This window comes from Podarcis muralis, chromosome 3 (assembly GCF_964188315.1).
Source record: "Podarcis muralis chromosome 3, rPodMur119.hap1.1, whole genome shotgun sequence".
Taxonomy (NCBI): domain Eukaryota; kingdom Metazoa; phylum Chordata; class Lepidosauria; order Squamata; family Lacertidae; genus Podarcis; species Podarcis muralis.
The window spans coordinates 3,463,274-3,479,393 of NC_135657.1; the positions used below are offsets into that span (position 1 = coordinate 3,463,274).

General features: G+C 48.8%; 1 protein-coding gene across 1 annotated transcript in view; it reads left to right on the forward strand.

Annotated features, from left to right (window-relative positions):
* ELP3 (elongator acetyltransferase complex subunit 3) overlaps window positions 1-16,120 on the forward strand; it is a 98,706-nt gene that overhangs the window by 50,879 nt on the left and 31,707 nt on the right. The window contains exons 10-11 of the mRNA XM_077925378.1: window positions 4,042-4,235; window positions 15,811-15,901. Coding sequence (XP_077781504.1) covers window positions 4,042-4,235; window positions 15,811-15,901 — 285 coding nt within the window. The remainder of the gene's footprint in view (window positions 1-4,041; window positions 4,236-15,810; window positions 15,902-16,120) is intronic.

Consider the following 16,120-nt stretch of genomic DNA (forward strand, 5'->3'; position numbering starts at 1 on the left):
TTGCAATAGCAGCAAGCAGAAGGGACATTCTGTGCCAGCAGTTTTAGCATGCAAAAAATGAAACTGGGGGTCTAGACATGGGGGGGGTCTGGACAACTGGGGTGTGTGTGTCTGAAACTGGGGGTCTAGACAACTGGGGGTCTGGACATGTACAGAAATCGGATGCTTAAAGTGGTGACCGGGGGGAATTTTAAGAGACGTCCAGAATTTCCTGCATGTATTTATGGCAACCTAGGGCCTTTTTTGTGTGTGTTCGTCACTGAGACTTTCTGTCCTGCTTTGGCCACCGTCGGCTTCCTTTTCAGCCCTGTCTTCTGCCTCCTGGTACTGGCACCTCCCGTCATATTGCAGCCCACAGGCATGGGTGAGGCAAAGCTCTCGGCGGAGGGGGTCTGTGCTGGGCAAGGACCACCTCCCTTCCTCAGGTTCCCTCCCCCTCGGGCTCCCAGGGTGGGCGGCGAAGGGGTTGTCTCCCCTCCTTGAGGGCCTCTTCGGTCCTTCTCTCCTGGAGGTCTCCGGGTCTCCCCCTCACCTTCGTACCCCTGCAGGCCTCTGGTGTAACTGCTACGGCAGGGCCTTTGAGCTCTATCCCTTAAACGTGAGGTGGGAGCAGCCACCTCAGGCTGGGCATGTGGATCCGCTGAGGCTGGGGCTGTATTCTGAACATCATCATCATCATTTTATTTCTATGCCGCCTTTCCACAGTTAAAACAATGCTCAAGGAGGCTTGTTGTTGTTGTTGTTTAGTCATTTAGTCGTGTCCGACTCTTCGTGACCCCCTGGGCCAGAGCACGCCAGGCACTCCTGTCTTCCACTGCCTCCCCCAGTTTGGTCAAACTCATGCTGGTAGCTTCGAGAACACTGTCCAACCATCTCGTCCTCCGTCGTCCCCTTCTCCTTGTGTCCTCCATCTTTCCCAACATCAGGGTCTTTTCCAGGGAGTCTTCTCTTCGCATGAGGTGGCCAAAGTATTGGAGCCTCAGCTTCAGGATCTGTCCTTCCAGTGAGCACTCAGGGCTGGTTTCCTCCAGAAAGGAGAGGTTGGATCTTCTTGCAGTCCATGGGACTCTCAAGAGTCTCCTCCAGCATCATAATTCAAAAGCATCCATTCTTCGGCGATCAGCCTTCTTTATGGTCCAGCTCTCACTTCCATACATCGCTACTGGGAAAACCAGAGCTTTAACTATATGGACCTTTGTTGGCAAGGTGATGTCTCTGCTTTTTAAGATGCTGTCTAGGTTGGGCATCGCTTTTCTCCTGGATTAGGAACGCAAAATTGATCTCCCGTCTGTTGTGGGTAACCTGTGCAACGAAAAGGCGGCCCCTGGGACCCCTCTCTCTGGCCTCTGGGATCATGCCCATGACCTTCTTTGAGTGCATGTCCTTGAACTAGAGGGTGTGTGTGCATCTGTTGGTGCAAATGTCTGACTTTCGTTGTGCCTCAGATGCAGCCTGCTTGGCACAGGTAAGAGTTGCATCCGTTGCTGGGCCCCTTGTCGCCTCTGGCAACATTCAGCAACCCAAATGACAACAAAATGTAGCCTTGCAGATATCTTTCACAATGTAGGCACCACCACTAAAAAGATCCTGCCTCTTGCTCCAGCCTGTCTCATCTCACACAGTGATGTGGGTGGACAGCAGGATCTGTACCATAAAACACTATTCTGGATGATGTCACTTTTTCCTGAATTCATTGTCAACTTGTCTGCCATAGTGGTGCCTCGCAAGACGAAATTAATCCGTTCCGCGAGTCTCTTGGTCTTGCAGTTTTTTCGTCTTGCGAAGCACGGCTATTAGCGGCTTAGCGGCTATTAACGGCTTAGCAGCTATTAACGGCTTAGCGGCTTTAAGAAAAAGGAAACAAACTCGCAAGAACTCGCAAGACGTTTCGTCTTGCAAAGCAAGCCCATAGGGAAATTCGTCTTGCGGAACGACTAAAAAAACGGAAAACCCTTTCATCTAGCGAGTTTTTCGTCTTGCGAGGCATTCGTCTTGCGGAGCACCACTGTAATAATTTATTACTTGTACCCCGCCCATCTGGCTGGGTTTCCCCAGCCACTCTGGGCAGCTTCCACAAAGACCAAAAATACACTAAGATGCCACACATTAAAAACATCCCTGAACAGGGCTGCCTTAAGATGTCTTCTGAATGTCAGGTAGTTGTTTATCTCTTTGACATCTGATGGGTGGAAGCGTTCCACAGGGCGGGCGCCACCACCGAGAAGGCCCTCTGCCAGGTTCCCTGTAGCTTTGCTTCTCGCAATGAGGGAACCGCCAGAAGGCCCTTGGCGCTGGACCTCAGCGTCCGGGCAGAACGATGGGGGTGGAGACGCTCCTTCAGGTATAGGTATAGGGCGCCTCTCCTTTCTCCAGTACCTCTGGCAGAGATAACCAATTCCGAGGATGTTTCTCCCGCTAAGGCAAGATAATCTACCTGTTTGCCAGGCCACTGATTTGCGGAGGAGGAGAGGCAGCTGTTACACAGCTGAGTAACTGCCCCTTCTACCTTGATGAAAAAGCAGCAGTTTCCTGGCACCGAAATGACTAATTTATACCAATCACCTCCCGATTATTTATGCCAGCCCGCAGGTTTACAAGGGCGTGAATGAATGGGAACCTGTCAGCGCCATTAGTGTTAATAACAGCAAGGCATGTCTCCCCCTTCTCCCTTTTCTGAGGCAGACTTCTGCTGGCGAAATCAATTATTGTTCCTATAAAATGCGTGTCGTGGCTGGCGTGTCTGACTGCCGCACTGACAACGTGCGCCGCTGGGTTTTTAATTGACATTTTGTTGTTTTGCAATTCGTAGAGCAGCGGTTGCCCGCCAGAATAAAACGAGGCGTGCACCCTGCCCCACTTCAGACTCCGCCAGAGCTGCGGAGTTTTGAGCAGCAGGCGGCCCTTGATGGCTTTGGTTTTTGTTCTGCGGCGGAAAGTCGCGCTCTGTTGTTGGAGGCCCTGCCGTCTCGGCAAACAAAGGCAATTGCCACCCTCCTCCAAGTGCTCCTGTAAGGCTTGACCTAGAGCAGTCTTTGCCACCCCGATGCTGGGCTGGCTGGGGCTGAGGTGAGCTGCAGCCCAAGACATCTGCAAGGGACTCAGGGTTGGGGAAGGTGGATAAAAGGAAAACAGAAAGTACTTCTTCATGCAGCGCCTATTTAGGCTGTGGAACTCCCTCCCACAGGACGCAGTGGTGGCTCTAAAAGAGGATTAGACAAATTCGCAGAGGAGGAGAGGGCTATCGGTGGCTGCTAGCCAGTACGTCTCTGCTCTGCCTCCACAGTCAGAGGCAGCAAGGCTTCTGAACACCAGTTGCTGGAAACCACAGGAAGGGAGAGGGTTGGGTTTGAATCCTGCTGGAGGGTTTTTTCCTTTGGGGCATCTGGTCAGCCACTGTGAGAACAGGATGCTGGACTAGGTGGGCCACTGGCCTGATCCAGTAGCAGCAGCCTAGAACCCACATACCTACAGGACCGCCTCTGCTGGTATGCCCCGCAGAGGAGCTTAAGGTCCACAAATAACAACACTTTGGAGGTCCCAAGTCACAAGGTGGTTAGATTGGTCGCAACTAGGGCCAGGGCCTTTTCAGTACTGGCCCCGACTTGGTGGAACGCTCTGTCACAAGAAACCGGTGCCCTGAGGGACTTGACATCTTTCTGCAGGGCCTGTTCCGCCTGGCCTTTGGTTTGGACTCAGTCTGACCCTTATGTTTTCCTCCCGTTACGGTTTTGATTTATAGGCTACTATTTAAATGCGGCTGCATTTTAAATTGTATTTTAACCCGTATTTTAAATTGTTCCCCCCCCCATTATGTTTTTATTGTAATTTTACTTGTGTTAGCCACCCTGAGCCTGGCTCAAGGCGGGGTATAAATAATTTTTTATTATTATTATTATTATTATTATTATTATTATTATTATTATTATTTTCTTTCAGCCTCAGTTATATCCCTGCGTGCAAACAAGAGCTGCTGAACTCATGCGCCATCGTGCACCTTTTGCATTCTGATCTCGTGTCTCTCTTGTTCCCCCAACCCCACAGGAGTTTTTTGAGAATCCCGCCTTTCGCCCCGATGGCATGAAGCTCTACCCGACCCTCGTGATCCGCGGCACCGGCTTGTATGAGCTCTGGAAGACGGGGAGGTACAAGAGCTACCCTCCGAGCACCCTCGTGGATTTGGTGGCGAGGATACTGGCTCTCGTGCCCCCGTGGACGCGAGTATACCGTGTGCAGAGGTAAAGTTGCTTGCAGTCAGATTGTGCTACTCTGTGCTTTGGGGGGGGCACTCAAGGGTACGCAGTACTGGCACCTACCGGCCTCTTTTTCCTTTTTTTAAAATCACTAGTGCCCCTTACCGTGAAACAGAAACTTTCTGAAGGCTTGGATGTCAGAATCACTGGAGTCGCTCCTGTATCTCCCCATCCCCCCAATCATAATGCCCTTATACAAATCTATGGCATGGCCATGTTTTGAATACTCTGCACAGTTCCAGTCACCAAACTTCAAGAAGGGTATTTTAGAGTTGGAAAAGGTTACCCAGAAACTACAACTAATCCAGAATGCGGCAGCTAGACTGGTGACTGGGAGCGGCCGCCGAGACCACATAACACCGGTCTTGAAAGACCTACACTGGCTCCCAGTACGTTTCCGAGCACAATTTCAAAGTGTTGGTGCTGACCTTGAAAGCCTTAAAAGGCCTCAGTCCAGTATACCTGAAGGAGCGTCTCCACCCCCATCGTTCAGCCTGGACACTGAGGTCCAGCTCCGAGGGCCTTCTGACGGTTCCCTCATTGCGAGAAGTGAGGTTACAGGGAACCAGGCAGAGGGCCTTCTCGGTAGTGGCACCCACCCTCTGGAACGCCCTCCCATCAGATGCCTCCACCAGTTGCTGAATCCCAGTTGCTGGAAACCACAGACTTGGGTCCTGCCTTTGGGGCATCTGGTTGGCCATTGTGAGCATCAGTAGGATGCTGGATGAGATGAGCCGGTTTTGGCCTGGCCCAGCAGGCTATCCTTCTGTGACCCCCCCTTCCCCCGCCTCCAAGCCCTCACTTCCTTCCATTCTCTTGAAAATCCTCATTTGCCTGCTTGGCTCAGCTCAGCCTGCTGTGTTGTCATCCACTTCTAATTCTCATTAGGAACGTCGAGCTATTTCATGTGATTCAGGGTGCGCTCACAGGCCAGGCTAATCACATGGTAATTGCAGATGCTGTTTGATGATTCAGTAATGTGCTGCTCCTAGACTCCGTTGCCACTTGGTGAATCACCGTAGATCGTGACCTCTTGCCTCTCGGGCAGGTGCTTCCCCACTGGGGAGCCAAACTAGGGAGAGGTGATAAAAAGTGGCAGTGTTGCCGTAATTCACCTTTTAGATTATATAGACCCAAGAAAAGGTATTACAATAAGATGTGGGAGGATGTGTTCACAATTGCGCACACAGCGTCATTAAAAGGAGGGGCTCTGGGCGGGCAGAGGGGGTAGCTTAGTGCTTACCACTTTGGGGAAGGGATGTGGTCTAAACCACTGAGCTTCTTGGGCTTGCTGATTGGAAGGTCGGCGGTTCGAATCCTCGCAACGGAGTGAGCTCCCATTGCTCTTTCCCAGCTTCTGCCAACCTAGCAGTTCAAAAGCACACCAGTGCAAGTAGATAAATAGGTACCACTGCAATGGGAAGGTAAACGGCGTTACCGTGCGCTCTGGTTTCTGCCATGGTGTCCCGTTGCTCCAGAAGCGGTTTAGTCCTGCTGGCCACATGACCCAGAAAGCTGTGGACAAACGCCAGCTCCCTCGGTCTTAAGCGAGATGAGCGCTGCAACCCCATAGTCGTCCTGGACTGGACTTAACCATCCAGGGGTCCTTTAGTAAAGGTAAAGGGACCCCTGACCATTAGGTCCAGTCGTGGCCAACTCTGGGGTTGCGGCGCTCATCTCGCTTTATTGGCCTAGGGAGCCGGCGTACAGCTTCCGGGTCATGTGGCCAGCAGGACTAAGCTGCTTCTGGCGGACCAGAGCAGCGCACGGAAACACCGTTTACCTTCCCGCCGGAGTGGTTCCTACTTATCTACTTGCACTTTGACGTGCTTTCGAACTGCTAGGTTGGCAGGAGCAGGGACCGAGCAATGGGAGCTCACCCCGTCGCGGGGATTCGAACCGCCAACCTTCTGATCGGCAAGTCCTAGGCTCTGTGGTTTAACCCACAGCGCCACCTGCATCCCTTTACCTTTTACTAAACATGTGCATACAAAGCAAAGGGTGATGGGAGTTGCAATCCAGAATATCTGGAGGGCACCAGATGGCCAAGTCTGCTCTGGAATATAGAGGGGACCATCTCCTGTCCTGCTGCATCACAGGTATGAAGCAACCCCAATATGAGGAAACATTGCAACCTTTTGGGACTTTTTAGTTTAGAGAAAACGCGAACGAGAGGCAACTTGACAGGAGTTTATAAAATTCTACATTGGGGAAAGTGGGCAGAGAAAAGCCGCCGCCCCTTTTTTGGTAACTGTTGAGCTTATGGCCATCCAATGAAACTGAGTGTTTGAGGTTTCAGTACATTTGTTTGTTTTAAGAGAGTTGATCTTGTGTTTAATAATAATAATACTAATACTACTACTAATAATAATTTATTTATACCCGCTTTCCCTGGCCTGAACCAGGCTCAGAGCGGCTAACACCAGTAAAATTACAATAAAAACATAATAGGAGGAGGGAAACCAATTTAAAATACAGGGTAAAATGCAATTTAAAATGCAGCCTCATTTTAAAAGTAGCCCATAGAACAAAACCATAAGGGAAGGGAAACAGAAGGGTCAGACTGAGTCCAAACCAAAGGCCAGGCGGAACAGCTCTGTCTTGCAGGCCCTGCGGAAAGATGTCAAGTCCCACAGGGCCCTAGTCTCTTGTGACAGAGCTTTCCACCAAGTCGGGGCCAGTACTAAAAAGGCCCTGGCCCTAGTTGAGACCAGTCTAACCACTTTGCAACCTGGGACCTCCAAAGTGTTGTCATTTGCGGACCTTAAGGTCCTCCGTGGGACATACCAGGAGAGGCAGTCCCGTAAGTACGAGGGTCCTAGGCTGCGTAGGGCTTTAAAGGTCAAAACCAGCACCTGCAATGCGGGCTTCCCTTTAGGGCATTTGCCTGGCAACAGTGAGAACAGGATGGTGGACTTGATAGGCCTTTGGCCCAATCCACCAGGCTATTATTATCTTCTTGCATAATATCCCAAATGCACCTGTGGTGTTCTCATATCTTCTCATATCCCACCCACCTTTTAACAGATAACAACTTTCATTAGCCAGAAAAGCAATTCGTTGTCCTACTTTTGCCAAGGCGCCAGTGGCCGGCCGATAACATTGCACAATATTAAACCCCGCATTTATCACCGACCCGTTTCTACCCAGCGAGGGAAGAATATCCAATTTGTATTTGTCACAGCCAAACGTTTCTAATAACAGCTGGCCTGCTTGAGGGTGGCAGTTAATCAAAAGAAAGGGGTGTCATTACCAAGTAATTCATCTTTGCCCATCAGGTGACCAGAATCAAAGTAAACCGTTTTTAGGACAGCGCTGTGCAAGTCTGCAAAGGTATGATCCTCCAAGCTTGGCCTCTACACTTGAGATGAAGTGTGACGCCCAGGCTAGGGGATACAGAGAAGAGCTTCCATAAACCTGAAGGAGCGTCTCCACCCCCATAATTCTGCCCGGACACTGAGGTCCAGCGCCGAGGGCCTTCTGGCAGCTCCCTCACTGTGAGAAGCCAAGTTACAGGGAACCAGGCAGAGGGCCTTCTCGATGGTGGCACCCGCCCTGTGGAACGCCCTCCCAGCAGATATCAAGGAAATAAACAACTATCTGGCTCTTAGAAGACATCTGAAGGCAGCCCTGTTTAGGGAAGTTTTTAATGTTTAATAGACTATTGTATTTTAATATTCTGTTGGAAGCTGCCCAGAGTGGCTGGGGAAGCCCAGCCAGATGGGCGGGGTATAAATAATAAATTATTATTATTATTATTGCCTAAGGAGACCCTGCAGGATCAGGCCAGTGGCCCATCTAGTCCAACATCCTCTTCTCACAATGGTCAACCATATGCCCATTATGGGAAACCAGCAAGCAGGATTTGAGCACAAGAGCAACTCCCCCCTCCTGGGGTTTCCAGAAGCATTGCTGTCTCCATCTTGGAGGCAGAACATAGACATCATGGCTTAGTGGCCATCAATAACCTCCATGAATTTGTCCGATCCTCTTTTAATGCCTCCAGCCAGAGGGAGTTCCACAGTTTGACTGAATGTTGAGCAAATAAATTCTTCCTCTTCTCTTTCCTGAATCTCCGGACATTCAGCTTCACTGGATGTCTACGAGTTCTAGTCTTGGGAGAGAGGGAGAACAGCCTTTCTCTATCCGCCTTTCCCCATGCCACACATAATTTCTAAAACATCTCTCATGTCGCTGCTTGCTCATCAGGCAGAGGGCCTTCTCGGTGGTGGCACCCGCCCTGTGGAACGTCCTTCCAGCAGATGTCAAAGAAATAAACAGCTATCTGACGTTTAGAAGACATCTGAAGGCAGCCCTGTTTAGGGAAGTTTTTAATGACTGATGTTTTAATGTATTATTATTATTATTATTATTATTATTTTATTATTTTATTATTTATATCCTGCCCACCTGGCTGAGTTTCCCCAGCCACTCTGGGCGGCTCCCAATCGAGTGTTAAAAACAATACAGCATTAAATATTAAAAACTTCCCTAAACAGTTTTGGCTCTTAACAGAAGGAAATTTATAGAAGAAAAGTCCTAGATGTCCTGCTCCCTGCCCTGTAGAATTTTTTCCTCCCAGCTTGGGAGGGCGGGCCTTGACTGACTCCAGCTACAAAAAGCTGAGGCTTTTGGTTTTTTAATCTTTAAGATTGTTAATCTTTTGTTGGAAGCCACCCAGAGTGGCTGGGGAAACCTAGCCAAATGGGTGGGGCATAAATAAATAAATTGTTGTTGTTCCCTAAACTAAAACGTCTCAAACGCTTTCTGCCTAGGGGAGCTGCTCCCTCCCTTTGATCAGTTTGGTTGCTGTTTCTGAACCTTTTCCAACTCTACAATATCCTCTGTGAGATGAAGCCACCAGAACTGTCCACTTCCACTTGGCCATGAAGCTCCTTGGCCGGTCGCACCTCAGCCTAAGACTACCTCACAGGGTTGTTGTGGAGATTAAGTGAGGAGAACTATATACACCCCCTTCAGCTTGTTGGAGGAAAAGGGTGGGATATACAAGCAAGGAACTAACAAAATAGATATATAACGACCAGCTCAGCATCCTAACTTGTCGCGTCCCAAGCTTCACATGACCTTGCAGGGAGACAGGACTCCCAAAGAGCATCTTGAAACATTCGGTTTCAATTGGATGTGGGGAGAGCAGATTTTTCCTCTGTCTTGAGTCATGCCTGCAAAACTGCCCAAATTTGCATCCCTCTGTACTGTCAGCACACGGCAGGTGATCCTACCGGCATGTCCTTGGGCACCCTAGTGCCCTGTGTCGCTGTTCCAGAGATGGCAAGACGCGCCTGACTGGATATCGCAATGTATTCCTTCCAAGGAGGCAGAGAGCTCTTGCTGGCTTCCTCATTCCGACTCACCCAGCCACCTCTGGAAGTCTCTGGTAATTGGGACGAAGCAGGGTTCTCCTCCGACAGCCTCGCTCCTGACGTGCCTAGACGATGGAGAGATCGCGTTCCCCTCCGGTGTCTCCTATTTTAGTCTGAGCAGAGAAACGATGATTGCCTCTAATTGCTTCTGTTCGGAGACCTGTTAACGGCTTGATGACGTTGTATTTACTCTCCGAAAAGGGCTGGGCGGCAGAGTTGATACAGGAGAAAGCAGGGTGTTGTTGTTTATTCATTTAGTCGTGTCCGACTCTTCGTGACCCCCTGGACCTGAGCACACCAGGCACTCCTGTCTTCCACTGCCTCCCACAGTTTGGTCAAACTCATGCTGGTAGCTTCGAGAACACTGTCCCACCATCTCGTCCTCTGTCGTCCCCTTCTCCTTGTGCCCTCCATCTTTCCCAACATCAGGGTCTTTTCCAGGGAGTCTTCTCTTCTCATGAGGTGGCCAAAGTCTTGGAGCCTCAGCTTCAGGATCTGTCCTTCCAGTGAGCACTCAGGGCTGATTTCCTTCAGAATGGAGAGGTTGGATCTTCTTGCAGTCCATGGGACTCTCAAGAGTCTCCTCCAGCACCAGAATTCAAAAGCATCCATTCTTCAGCAGACAGACCCGCAAATTGTGGAGCATTGGTCTAGCTGGCTGGCATTGATGAGAGACCCACGTTTGGGAAACACTGATACGTATCTTAGAGTAGCATAGATGCAATTAGCCCATATTATCCACACTGGAAGGACAGATCCTGAAGCTGAGACTCCAAGACTTTGGCCACCTCATGAGAAGAGAAGACTCCCTGGAAAAGACCCTGATGTTGAGAAAGATGGAGGGCACAAGGAGAAGGGGACGACAGAGGATGAGATGGTGGGACGGTGTTCTCGAAGCTACCAGCATGAGTTTGACCAAACTGTGGGAGGCAGTGGAAGACAGGAGTGCCTGGCGTGCTCTGGTCCATGGCGTCACGAAGAGTCAGACACGACTAAACGACTAAACAAGAACAAAAATCCTCACAACTATGCAGAACGGGCAAAAATGACAGATAGACTAAGAGAAAAAGACAACAGAGGCTTTGAAAAAGATTGGGAACCATTCATATTATATTTGCAGAAACAAAGAAAGTCAATAGACTTGATGGTAGGATTTAAATAAACATTCACATCATCAGCATCAGAAAATGTTTAGAAGATAGTGAAATAAGATGGTGTATTCACTTTTATTTTTATGTTTTTAGGTTTGTTGTTATGTTCTTAATAACTTTTTCTGTTAGGAGATAGCAAAGTGGGTGAAAAGAGAAACAAACCAGAAGCAGAAGTTGGGGGAAGCCTAGGAGGGGAGGGAGGGAGGAATATATAGTAAATGTTAAGAATTTGAGATGTATGTAATGAATGAAAAATAAAAATGAATTTAAAAAAAAAAAAAATCCTCACAACAACCCTGTGAGGTAGGTTAAGGTGCGTGTGCAAGTAGCTGAAGGAAAAGCCAGGGTTTGAACCCAGGTTCCCTTATGTCAAGCCTAGTGCTCTGTATCTGCCTCCCCCAACCTCGGGCTCTCAGAAGTCATTTGACTACAACCCCCATCATCCGTGACTGGGTGGACTGGGGATGATGGAAGTCGTAGTCTGGCAGCACCAGGGCACCCCAGGCTGAGGCCGGCCGCTCTGCCAGCGACTCCAGGCTGGCGTTGTCATTGCGACCTGTACTTTTTACCTTCTCCACAAATGGCCTGGAGTCAGGGGCGAGCAGGAGAGTAGCCAAGCCTGCCGACAACATCACATCGTTCAGCACGGTTGAAATTAAAAGGCTTGCAAGGAGCTCCGAAAGGACCCACCTGCATGGAGCGAACGGGCAGTAAAACAGCAAATGCAACTCCAAGTGAAATCTTAATTTCACATATTACGTTCACGGGGTCTGAGCCGGCGGTGGAAGACCTGGAGCGAGCCCTTGGGGCCGAGGCGCAGAGCTCGATGGAGATGTCGACCCGGTGTGCGGCATCTCTGCGAAGAAGGTGAATTGCATGTCAGGGATCATTAGGAAAGGAATTGGAATCAAAACTGCCAATACCAGCATGCCGTTATACAAATCACGGTGTGAGCACGTTTGGAATACTGTTAACAGTTCCACCTGCGTCGCCTCGGAAAGGATGTTGCAGAAAAGGTTCAGGAAAGGGCGACACAAAAAAATCAATTCTCTTCTGCGACTAAGGGTTACAACAGTTGGAACTTCATAGGGTTTTTTGGGGGGGGCAGGGAAATATTTGAGTAAGAAGGGTATGTGATAGATTATAAAATTATTCCTTTTTTAAAAAAATAATATTTATTAAAGTTTCAGACAAAATTACAATAATACAAGAAAAGTAGAAAAAAGAAAATACAAAAAACAGAAAAAATAGAATAACAATTAAAAACAATTCAGTCTTTCCATATCTTGTCTTTCATTCACTTGTTTCCTCACACCTCCCTTTTTTGCATTCCAGTTCAATTAGTTAATTCAGCAAATCCTTTCCCTCTTTGTTCTTATCTTAATCCTTTATCTTAGTATATTATTACTTCAAGTTCACATCTATTAACAATCCATTTTTACATAGACCTTAATAACATTGCTGCTAAAACCACTTAACTTCATTCCAACATCATTCTAACATTCATTAATTTTGCAGCATTTCTGTAGATAGTCTTTAAATTTCTTCCAATCTTCTTCCACCGACTCTTCTCCCTGGTCTCGGATTCTGCCAGTCATCTCCGCCAGTTCCATATAGTCCATCACCTTCATCTGCCATTCTTCCAGGGTGGGTAGATCTTGTGTCTTGATTATAAAATTATTCCTGGCGTGGAGAAATGATAAAAGGAGGCATTCTTTCTCCCTCTCTCCTAGCACTGGAATTTGTGGGCACCCAGTGAAGTTGAATGTTGGAAAATTTTAGAGCAGAATGAAAAAAGAAAGGGCTTCACACAGTTTATAGTTAAACCGTCAAACTCTCTTCCTCAGGAGACGGCAATGGCCGCCAACCTAGAAGAGGATTAGACAGATTCATGGAGGAGGAGAGAGAATGGCTGTGTCCTGCCTCCCTTTGTATGCACACAGAAAGGTTTCCCCGCAGGCAGAATGCCTCTGAAGTCAGCAGACCAGTTGTTGGAAACAACAGGAGAGGAGGAATGCCCTTGTGCATGGATCCTGCTTCCCATAGGCATCCGGCTGGTCACTGAGAGAATATAAATAAATAAATAAATACATTTTTATTTATAACTCATGCCTTCCCGGTTCAGAAAACCGGGCTCAGGGCGGCTAACAACAAATTTAGAACACTTAATTGATGCTACTAAAAGCAGCATAAAATACGGTATAAAACGTGAATAACAATAAAATCAAAAATCAATTCAGGGGTGAAATCCATCCAATAAACATTAGATGATCACCAGGGTTATTGTTGTTTAGTCATTTAGTCGTGTCCGCCTCTTCGTGACCCCCTGGACCAGAGCACGCCAGGCCCTCCTGTCTTCCACTGCCTCCAGCAGTTTGGTCAAACTCATGCTGGTAGCTTCGAGAACACTGTCCAACCATCTCATCCTCTGTCGTCCCCTTCTCCTTGTGCTGGCTAAATTAGTCCCATTTGGGCCAGCGAGGAAGTCAGGGGAGAATTAGCTGTGGGATCCCAGAGCGGGTAATCTTCATAAAAAGGGGAGGGGGAGGGAAAGAAGTGGGATAAAAGCTCAAACTAAGTTCAAATTGAAAGCCGGGAGTTATAGCTCTGTCTTACAGGCCCTGCAGAAGGAAGTTAAATCCTGCAGGGCCCTAGTCTCATGGGACAGAGGATTCCACCAGGTTGGAGCCACCACTGAGAAGGCCCTGGCCCTGGTGGAGGATAATCTGACTTCTTTACGACCTGGGACCTCTAAACTATGGTTGTTCATGGACCTTAAGGTCCTCTGCGGGGCAGACCAGGAGAGGCAGTCCCATAAATGCGAGAGCCTGAAGCCACAAAGGGCTTTAAAGGTCAAAACCACCGCCTTAAACCTGACGCGATACTCCACAGGGAGTGGGAAGAGGGTTCTGGATGAGGGTCTGGACCGCTGGGCCTGATTCCTTGTGAACAGCCAGAAGTGGTGCTGAGTCCCGCCCCCCCCCCCCCGGCAGCCTCAAATGTTCTTCTTCCAGACTTACAACGTCTGTGAGGCCTAAATTATCACTCACCACTGCCCCAAATCAACTAAGCTAACGATTTGCCGGCGACTGGCTGTTTCCCTCAACTTCTCCATCAGTCTCTGCTGACTGTCCTTTTGTAGAGGGTCCTTTTGCCAATTGTCACGCTGCCCCCCAGACTGTAATGTGCAGCCAGTGTTTTTGTCACGGAGAAGAGTTTTTAAAATGCATCAGGACGTCTTGCCTCGCTCGGGAGCGCCTTGCTTCACAATGATCCACTTAAGAGAGCTTTACAAGTAGGAAGAAAAGAGAACATCCACAGGTTTGGATAACAAGTGGGAGGTTTGTCTGTGTCCGTCTTGATTCTAGAGCGCCATAGATCTGTAACTTTCTTCCACGGAGTCTGGTGTGAATCAGAAGTAAAATCGACTTACCCCAAGCCAATGCTGTATCGAGAACATAGCAATTAGTTCAGGCTTCCTCAACCTCGGCCCTCCAGATGTTTTTGGCCTACAACTCCCGTGATCCCTAGCTAGCAGGACCAGTGATCAGGGATGATGGGAACTGTAGTCTCAAAACATCTGGAGGGCTGAGGAAGCCTGAATTTAGATGGTTCGTCCTTGGGATGGAACAAAGCATGCAACAAGTTGAAGGAGACCCCAGCAAGCTTAGGAAGTTGTTGGCCTCTAACAACGGACGTCCCCCTGATCTTTTTACAATTATTTGCCACTGTGAGAATCACTTGTGCGGTGGCTCAGATGGAAGGATGGAGGCTTGGGGAAGTCACAGAAACACAGAGTTGTAGAGCTGGAAGGGACCTTGGGGGTCATCCAGTCCAATCCCCCGCAATGGAGGAATCGAAGCTAAAAAACACCTGACAGGTGGCACCTGTTTACAAACCTCCGATGGAGGAGAGACCTTCCAAGGGAGTCCGTTCCACTGTCAAACAGCTCTGACGGTTACAAAGTTCTTCCTAAGATTTAGTTAGAATCTCCTTTCTTGTTTACTTGAATCCACTGGTTCGAGTCCCACCCTCCAGAGCAGAAGAAAACAAGCTTGCTCCCTCTTCCATCCCTTGAGATATTTGAAGGTGGCTCTCATATCCCCTCTCAGCCTCCCCTTTTCCAGGCTAAACACACCCAACTCTCTCAACCGTTCCTCATAGGGCTTGGTTTCCAGATTCTTTGATCCTCTTGGTCGCCCTCCTCTGAACACTTTCCAGCTTGTCAATATCCTCCTTAAATGGCAGTGCGCAGAGCTGGACACGGGATTCCAGGTGGGGTCTGGCCAAGGCAGAATAGAGCGGGACTATGACTTCCCTTGATCCTGACACTGTACTTCTGTTGATGGAGCCTAGAGTCCATCAGGCCCAGTGGTCAACCAGATGGTTGCAAGCAGGACCCAAGTGTAACCCAAATGCCCTCAAACCACTTGTATTGCTCAGCACCTTTAAAGCCCTATACGGCCTAGAACCCTCGTACGTACAGGACCGCCTCTCCTGGTATGTCCCACGGAGGACCTTACAGTCTTCAAACAAAAACATCTTGGAGGTTCCAGGCCACAGAGAGGTTAGGCTGACCTCAACCAGAGCCAGGACTTTTTCAGCTGTAGCCCCGACCTGGTGGAACGCTCTGTGCCAAGAGACTAGGGCCCTGCGGGACTTGACATCTTTCCGCAGGGCCTGCAAGACAGAGCTGTTCCACCAGGCCTTTGGCCAAGGCACAGCCTGACCCCCTCCTTTGGTAATCCTCATAGAACTCTAGCCCAATGGTTGCCATTAATTTGATTCTGAATTGATCTTAGAATGAATTGATTTTAGAATGCTGTGTTACTTTTATTGTTGTTAGCCGCTCTGAGCCCGGCTTCGGCTGGGGAGGGCGGGATATAAATTTATTATTATTATTATTATTATTATTATTATTATTATTATTATTATTATTTGGCATACTTCCATTGCCAGTGGAAAACTTGTCAATGATTTGTGGGTATATCCCTGTTTGTAATCCTTTTCTTAATGTCTTGCTTTCAGAGATATTCCGATGCCCCTCGTCAGTTCTGGAGTAGAGCACGGTAACTTGAGGGAACTCGCTCTGGCCAGGATGAAAGACCTGGGGACGGAGGTAAAATGTGATGTTCCAATCGAGCTTCTCTGATTTCTCCTTCCTGCCTGTTCCAGAGATGAACTGACTCCCACGTGAAGTGTGCTTTGTTCCCAGCAATGGTACAAGAGTAGGGTCGCAAGCCGCAGTCCCCCACCCAGCAAGAGCTTGTGGACAGGGGGCAGGGAAACATTGCCAAATTTTGCATGGTCTTTTGGGCACTATGCCATCTTGCCCTCC